The 8784-nt window shown below is 48.7% G+C and overlaps 2 protein-coding genes across 3 annotated transcripts; one reads left to right on the top strand and one right to left on the bottom strand.

Moving 5' to 3' along the window:
- The first annotated feature begins 421 nt into the window (after positions 1–421).
- Positions 422–5504, top strand: LOC133889301 (copper chaperone for superoxide dismutase, chloroplastic). Of its 2 annotated transcripts, none has more exons than XM_062329817.1 (6): positions 422–778; positions 874–897; positions 2244–2316; positions 2417–2551; positions 3016–3236; positions 5109–5504. In XM_062329817.1, exons 1-6 carry the CDS (start codon positions 566–568, stop codon positions 5343–5345), a joined length of 903 nt encoding a protein of 300 aa, XP_062185801.1. In that variant the 5' UTR covers positions 422–565; the 3' UTR covers positions 5346–5504. The 2 variants fall into 2 exon arrangements, with proteins under 2 accessions (XP_062185801.1, XP_062185802.1); XM_062329818.1 differs by having other exon boundaries at positions 664–778; positions 2248–2316.
- On the bottom strand, positions 5175–8209 carry LOC133889300 (subtilisin-like protease SBT1.3). The gene has a single exon (XM_062329816.1). It carries the CDS (start codon positions 7965–7967, stop codon positions 5637–5639), a length of 2331 nt encoding a protein of 776 aa, XP_062185800.1. The 5' UTR covers positions 7968–8209; the 3' UTR covers positions 5175–5636.
- Between the last annotated feature and the right edge of the window lie 575 nt (positions 8210–8784).

The following is an 8784-nucleotide window of genomic DNA, read 5'->3' on the forward strand; positions in this document are numbered from 1 at the left end:
TTGAATTTTAAGAGTAATAGAATGTTGTATTTTTATTTTTTTTAATCTATTGCCGGTTGAAAAGTCGACAGATTTATTTTTAAACCTATCGCACGTTGAAAAGATGACATACAAATATTCGTGCTATTTTTTAAAACGATGCTTAAATTTGCAAATATTGAAAATTAAAAATAAAAAAGAAGAGAGGCCAGTGTGGGCCTGGCAGATTTGGGCCTCTGGGACCAGTGCGGATCAGGCCTCGTCCACCTATATCGGCCTAATTCGAGGGCCCATTAATCTTCGGTAAGAGAGCTGCGATGGAAGAAGGCCCAACGCTTCTTCTGGGCTGTGCCTGGATTTGAGGCTGAGCCCCCGATGTTTCTCGAGGCCGCTCGAGAGAGCAACCGCGACCCGGAAAGCTGCGGTTCTGAATCCTGAAACGAAATCTGCAACCAATTTTCAAGCGCAGAACGAAAGCTCGCGGAGCTACTTGTCGTTGACATCCCGGCTCCCATCCAACCCACCCACCGCCGCGCGAAGTATAGAAAACCAGAAGAGGCTACAAAAGCTAGGGGCGCAACGCGAGATGGTGGGCTTCCTCCGGGCCTTCGCCGCCGCCTCCGCTGTGCCCGCAGCAGCCTTCGCAGCATACGCGCTCTCCTCCTCCTCACCCTCCACCTCCAAGCTCCACTTCCCCCTGCCCGCCTCCTTCTCCTCCTTCACCACCACCACCACTTCCGCGCGCGCCGTCACTCCGATGGCCGCCACCGCCACGGCCGATCTCTCAGCCCCTGATAAGGTTTGGTTGCTTCCTTTCGTCGTTGCCTATACGTGCTCGCCTCGCCTGAGTTCTGGAGTTTTTCTGACCTTGTGCTGTCCTTTGGTGTGTTGCAGGAGACGGCGCTTCCGGAGCTCACGGTACGTGCTCCTCAAATCACTTGACTAGAACCTCCTGTTTTAGACTGGCCGCGACGCTACTGGGGCAGGAAGACGATTTCGGGAACCTTAATTTAGTTTTTTTCTGGGATTAGATACTCGATTGGGTTGGTGATTGAGAAGTGGGGAGTTGAGTTACAGGAATTCCAACTCCAGGTTTAAACAGCTGGCCACTAGGTCGGGTGCTTACGGTGATATATGTTCAGGTAGGCTTATTGCTGTAGATGGCCTGCTGACTAGATTGTTTTCTGTAATTAGTGTTAATTTTGCACTTAGAAGAGCTGGTAAGCCATTTAGTGGGTGTTCGCGCCATTAGCAATCTGACTTAGATTAGGTCAGTCGAGTTAGTGAATTTTGGATGCACTTGCATATGTTGTGCTAAGGGAATTCACCTGAGTATTGTGTATGCATTTAGTTTCATTGTTCTCCCTGTTGCTTGAAGATACCTGCAAAAGCTTAAATAAATTTTGGACATGGAAGGGCTAGGGGGAAGGCTAAGTTGAGCCATTTGTACACCGAGTATCTGATCTTCAGTGTGTTGAAGTTCAGGCTGTAATAGAACAGTTAAAAGGGATAGGTATTTACTTAATTTTACAGGAGTTTTATTGAAGGGAGAAAACAAAATCTGAGTATGATGGCCAGATTTTCAGTATCATGATATGATGTTGACCAACAAATTATCCAAATGCTTATGTGTTTCTCACACATGAGATAAAATATTAAGAAGGTCCAAGGTTTTAATTCTAATTTGCTTGAACTAAAGTTCTCTGTCATATTTGTAAAGAACAGTGCCTTTAGCACATATGACTAAAGAACATATTGTAAATCTTCCTTACAAGGTAAGTTCTATTGTGCAAATGTGATCTAGTCATAATATATGATTAGGTACTTCAGTAACTAAGTTGTGCGGTTCTAAAATCTACTGCAAAGTGTAACTGTTTCATTCTGAAAAGAATGACATGTTCAAGGTGGATTGGGATGCTCCTGGCATGCAAATGCAGCTGGAACTACACGATTCAGTCCTTTTGGAGTGGATTTTGGCATTATCTTCTGCAATTTCGAGTTCTTATGTACTGTAGATCTAACTACGAATGCAGTCTAGAAACACAATGGTGCAATGGATACATTTTATTTCTTTTAGTTCTATAAATCACGCTGTCTGTAGATTTTGTCTCAACAAACTATTTTAGCTTGTGTTTCCTTGTACATTCCTTAGTTGGGAAATCAAACAGCAGATCGTTCATATTCGTTGTGTGTTTTCTTGTGATATTCTTTATTTCTCAATGCAAAGAATTATTTAATAATCTAGTGCCTTATACGGTCTGAAGACAGAGTTCATGGTGGACATGAAATGTGAGGGCTGTGTTACTGCAGTGAAAAACAAGCTTCAAACTCTTGAAGGTACAGAGCCATATTATTTACTTCTCTATTGATTGAATGAACTTCTATGCTTTATAATTCATCCATTTCTTTGGTTTAAGAAGGCTGCCTATTGCTACAGGAATAAGAAACATCGAGGTGGACTTGGATAACCAGGTTGTTAGAGTTCTTGGGTCTCTCCCAGTGAAGACAATGTTAGATGCTCTGCATCAAACAGGCCAAGATGCACGTCTGATTGGGCAAGGAGACCCAAATGGTTTGTGTTAATTTATATATTTTTCAGCGTCTTTTCTATATAAATTCTTTCAAATTAGCCTGCGTATTTGGTGGTATTATTGTCATTTAATTGTGTGATGCTTATTTTTTATGTTTTGTTATGAAGCTTATAGATCAATATTGGGTGATACGATACTGGTTTCTTTCTTTGACAAGCCATTCTAGCATTGAACCTTGGCACTTTTGCATGCACCCCTCTTTCACATTGAAAGTTGTACTGACGTTGTGAAGATCTTTGCTTTTACTGCAGTGCTCCTCCAGTATCTAGTTTCATCTTTAAAAGCTTTAACCTGCACCAGTTCTAGTTTGGCAAAGTATTGTTTCATTTTTCCATTGGCGTTTACTAAATAAGGCAGTCTGCTGATTGGTTGCATGTTTTATTTTGCTGATGTCCTGCACGTGTTTTCTATTGTGAGGACTAATTGTGTGCCCTAACATTTGCAGATTTTTTAGTTTCTGCTGCTGTTGCTGAATTCAAAGGGCCTGTTATATTTGGTGTTGTTCGTCTGGCCCAAGTTAACATGGAATTGGCTAGAGTTGAAGCCACCTTTAGTGGTCTATCACCTGGTAAACATGGATGGTCAATAAATGAGTTTGGGGATTTGACAAGAGGTGCAGAAAGTACTGGCAAAGTATATAATCCTCCAGATTATTTATCCGATAAGGTAATGATCAACACTTGAAATTATTTGGAGAGGCTAATTTATGGTTTATATATATGATTGGGTGGGGTTAATTGGAGAGGATTAGGGATTTTCAACTGTTATTTTGATTTTTCGAAGAATAAGAAATGACTAACCTATGCCATCAGTTATGAATGATAGAGTACTACAATTTCGAAGCCATGCGTTTTCATAGCTGATGGTTGTTTCCAGACTCCATTGCACTTCATTACATGATCTTTTAAAATTGTATTGGGACCTGCTGCTATATGACTATCTCACCAAATTGGTTATTTCTATTTCTTTCGCAGCCCGTCCTACTACTATTTATTCATAAATACAAAGGTCAAAATTGGCCAAATTAAATAGGTTACTTGCATATACCATTGTAAGGCACGCGTATTCCAAGCAAATACCAGTGTCAATGGAGATAATTAGAGCATCTTTAACAGGCTAGTCAAATTTCACCCTTCATCCATTTGGCTATCCACTCTAAAAGATTTCCTCTCTATATTTCTACACACTTCAGCAGACTAGCCAAATTTCACTCTTCATATCCCATTTCATTGTCGGGACCCACACGTCAGCCTCTCTCCTCTTTCTTTTCCTCCCCTGCCTGTATCGATTCCTCTCTCTCCCGTTCCATTGCAACCCCAATCGGAGAGAGAGAGAACAAGGAGGCCAGGGAGCCACGTGATGGAGGCTGAGCGTCAGAGCGTGGCGGGAGGCGGTTGCTGCCGCGACGACGGAGGCAGCGGACGGCGGTTGATGACGCGACGGGGCAACCTCCTGTGGCGACGGTGTTGGCAGAGGAGGCCAGGGACGGCGCACGTCGGCGGGCTGACGAAGACGAGTTGGCCTCCTGTGGCGCACGGACGAGGGAGCCGAGTTCGGCGGCGTCAGTGGAAGAGGGAGCCGAGCCTGTGACGGCGCGCGGCGTTTGGCCAAGTCAGAAAAGGCGGGCCAGGGAGCGGTCAGGGTAGCGAGCTCGGGGGCGCCAGTCGATTCCGAAGGAAGAAGTGAAGGGAGATAGCAGGAGGAGGACGACCGTTGGCCGATGGCGTGCGAAAGAACGCCCGCTACATGTGGCATGTGAGGACCTAGGTATGGAGGGCTAGGCAAAATAGAGGGTGCAATGGCGTGTCTGTTGGAGAGTGTTTTTCAGACCATTTGGTCGTTTTGGCGGATAGAGGGAACTATGGCTATGCTGTTGGAGTAGCTCTTACTTGTTCCATGCAGTTCATTTTTTGTCACAGTTCATAAAGCAAACAACCACAGCAGTATGTCTCTACAGCCCCTGGTGAGCTACTGATCTAATACTACTGTGCATTCATTGTGACTTGAATGCAATGACCGAATTCACCAAACTAAATAGCTCCTGTAAATATCAGTAACACAATGGTCTACTAGCTTGTTTTCATATGCTGCAGCACATGCGCTGTCACCTGTCAGATCATAGCAGATTGGAATTGATTGACTGTGGTTCACCTCACCGGTGAGTCTGGTCGGGTGGGCCTTCTTTTTTACTTTTTGCATTTAGTACATTAGATTTGTATAGCATAATTTTACAATGGGAACATCTTTCGGGAAGATGACGATTGACTGCAAACTGAAGGCTGGATTTGTTTTCCGTTAGAGGTTTGAAGGAGTCACGCTGTATTTCCTTGAGTGGTGAGTCCTTCAAAATGGTTTTGAGAAATAACATGTGTGCTTAGAAAGAACAATGTTTGACCTCTATCTTAACACAATATTCAAGCATTTTGCTATTTTGGGTCATGGCAATTTGATAACATATGTGTTTTAAGTCATGGCAGTAACCTCTAATCCTTTTCGAATTAATTTGGAACCTCGGACATTTATACTTTGCTGAGACAGCGTCTTGGTGACCTGGGAACACTTGTTGCTGAGGAGAACGGGGAAGCCCATTTCTCAGGATCAAAAGAGAAAATGAAAGTTGTCGACTTGATTGGCCGCTCTGTTGCTCTGTATGCAACCGAGGACAGATCAGACCCCGGCATTGCAGCAGCCGTGATTGCAAGAAGTGCCGGGGTTGGGGAGAACTACAAGAAGCTCTGCACCTGTGATGGTGTCACCATTTGGGAATCAAGCTAAGCCTATTAGTACCGTCGAGTTTTCCATACTACTGCAATTTGCTCCCATATGTTGTTGTACACGCATTAATGTAGAAACAATGAACCAGCTAAGGTGCATTTGGAAATAAGCATGATACATTGAGGAATAAAGCTTGTTTCGATGAGGAGCTTGACATCATTTTGTTTGCGCCGGTTAGTGGAACTCCCGTGCTGCCGCTGCTGTGCATAAACTGGTATCTCTTGCTTGATTACCCATGAGGCAGATGTTTCTGCTCCAACGCCTGACTAATGCAAAGCAGAAAAAACAAGCTCACATTGGTGGCAGCCATGTGAGGACGACGGGGCTCCGGACGATGTGGACGCCGTCGCTCCAGGAAAGTGCCCCGAACTCCGGTGTCTTCTGGGCAGCCTTGGTTCTCATTGTGACCTTGTAGTTTAGCTTCTGGTTTGAGCTTGTGAAGTGCAGGGTGCTCGGTTCAACGACAATGTCTGCGCCTTTGAACTCTGTGACCTTGACATGGTATGTTGAAGACGGAGGGCCAACGTTCGTCACAGTGCGGTGCACCGCCAGCGCCGAAGAAGGCTGCTCTGCGAAGACGGCGGAGATGGCCGGATAGTTCAAGTCGCCCGCCGAACCGAAGGCGTGCTTGCATGTCATGTTCGAGTTCTTGGTAAAGGCCCTGAGCTGCATCGGCGTCAGGTTCTGCGTGCAGAGGAACTCCAGGTAGTCGCCCTGGCCGATGTCGTAGACCAGGCCGGGGTTGAGAGCTCGAAGGGGGTGTATGTGCCCAGCTCCGTGCTCGAACGGCGTGGACGCTTTGCCGGTGGCCGCATCCTTCAGCGGCTGGTACGTGTTGTCGTGGACGTACGCCGTGGTCATCAGCGCGGACTTGATCTGCGCGGGGCTCCAGTCCGGGTGGCTGGCCTTGATCAACGCGGCCACGCCGGCGACGTGCGGGCACGACATGGACGTCCCCGACAGGATGTTGAACCCGACGCGGCGTTGGTCGCTGGACAAGCTCGACGGGCTGGCATCGCCGCTCCATGCGGCCAAGATATTCACGCCGGGGGCAACCACATCCGGCTTGAGGATCTCCAGGGTGAGGAAGTTTGGTCCTCGGGACGAGAACGCGGCGACCACCGGCGATGGCCGGATCCCAAGCTGGGTTCCAGCGAAGCTGAGCGTCGCGGTTGGTTTCTGAGCGGTCTTGCTGTACTTCTTCGCCGCAACGCCTTCGGACTCCCCGACGGCGACCGCCGGCAGGAGGTGGCTGTCGGCGACGAGCTCCTCGCCGTTTGCTGGAGTGTTGGCTAGTATCATACCGACGCCGCCGGCATTCTTGACAACCTGACCCTTCTGCACCCGAGGACTGATGCCGCGGTCGCAGATCACTATCTTTCCAGCAACTTCTCGGGGCTGCAGTGTTCCCTCGAGGCACAGAGACCTGGGGTCCGGGATGCTCGAGTTTCCCCCCATGTAGACCAACGGGTACTGCTCTTGGGATGAAAGATTTCGCCGGCCTTTGTAGAGTGAGACGCCGGTGATGTTTACTCGATTGCCCAGCGTCACCATGGCCGGGAAGTCTCGGTCCATGGTGCTGGCGCCCACCGTGGTTATCCACGGCGACAGGTTGGTGAGGCTTATCGGGTCTGGGCCGGCGTTGCCGGCTGAGCAAGCGACGAACACGCCCATCTGCATGGCACCGAATGACGCGATGGACAAGCTGTCGCGGTAGTAGGAGGAGGCGCCACCGCCGAGGGAGATGGAGAGCACGTCGACGCCGTCCGACACGGCGCGATCGACTGCCGCCAGGATGTCAGAGCTGAAGCAGCCGCCCGCCCAGCACACCTTGTACGCCGCGACGCGGGCGCGTGGCGCCATGCCACGCGCGACGCCGGTGGCGTAGCCGAACAGGTTGGCGTCCTGCACGGGCGCGCCCGCGGCGGTGGCCGCGGTGTGCGTGCCGTGCCCGTCCTGGTCCCGCGGGGACTTGAACTCGCTCGTCTCGTTGATGGGGCCCGACGAGGTCTCGTAACCGTTGTAGAAGATGCGCGCGCCGATGATCTTGCGGTTGCAGTTCGCCGCAGTGAAGCCGCGTCCGGTCTGGCACAGGCCTTTCCACTTGGACGGCACGGGGCCGAGGCCCTTGTCGTTGAAGCTAGGGCTCTCGGGCCATATGCCGGTGTCGAGCACGCCGACGACGACGTCGTGGTCTGTGAGGCCGGCGGCCCATATGCTGTTGCTGACCTCCGGGCTAATGCCCAGGAAGTCAGGGCTCCTGGTGGTGTGCAGGTGCAAGACAGTCTCCGGGAGCACGGTCACCACACCGTCCGCTTCGGCCATCCGCTCGGCTTCGTCCTCGTCGAGCCGAGCCGCGAAGCCATGGAAGGCCGTCTCGTAGTTGTAAACAATCCTCGCGTAAGGGTCATCCGTTTCAGTTTCCAGCCCCGCAGAGCTCACGGACTTCACAGTGGAGGCGTACCATTCGTGGTGGTAATCGAATGAGCTCGGCATCTCAGCCGAGGCCATCTGAACGATGTACGTCTTCGGAGCTGGCGAGCAAGCAGACAGGCTCGCCTGGACAAGCACGAGAGCTAGCCACAGGGAAAGAACCTTGCATCTTCTGCTGCTAAAATCCATGGAGGAAATCTAGGCTGAGATGGATGCAAAGAAATTCTAGGACAACAAGGTGGAGGATTCGGCTGCTTATGTATGCTCCAACTGTGGTGTCTCCTTGTGGAGTAGACAGAGGACTGAGAGGAGTGGGGAGCGGAGAGCGGTGGCTTCTGTTCGCATCGAAGTGAATTCATTCGGTTGCGCGGTGGGGTTTGTAAATTGCAAGGGCTGTTGTTAGGTGTGCCCATGACATTCTGCCATTACTTCTTGGAGATATTTTAGGTGGGCCATTGACCCTTGTGTGCTTCTACTACTACCTTCCAGGTAGATCCAGAGAAAAGAGCCGTGTTAAAGCAGGTGGAATTTTTAGATTTTTGTTATTTTTAAAAACTTTTCTTATGCATCGACCTATAGGAAAATAATGTTTAAAAATAGATTTTTTTTTTACGGCGTCATGACTATGATGTCGTTGTCAAATAGCGCAATATTATGATAATTATCGACGTGGTAGCTGTCATATATGATCTTGCTAGTTCAATATAGAATATGTGAGCATATCAGCTACCACGACGTCTTACTATTTAACTACGACACCAAATGATATGGCGCGGTGCAAAAATGACTGTTTTTAGAAATTATTTTTGTAGAGATCTATTTTATATAATATGCTTTTTAAAAAGCGTAAAAATATAAAAATTCAACAAAGCTGTGAGTCCGAAGTATACTTCGTACCAGCCAGCCGAACGGCACATCAGAGGACGGTGCTTATGGGGTAAAACGCATTGAATCGTCTTCGTAGACGGTTGCTCGGTTCGTGATAGCAATTCATGCGCTGCAGTAG

Source organism: Phragmites australis, chromosome 13 (assembly GCF_958298935.1).
Source record: "Phragmites australis chromosome 13, lpPhrAust1.1, whole genome shotgun sequence".
Classification (NCBI taxonomy): domain Eukaryota; kingdom Viridiplantae; phylum Streptophyta; class Magnoliopsida; order Poales; family Poaceae; genus Phragmites; species Phragmites australis.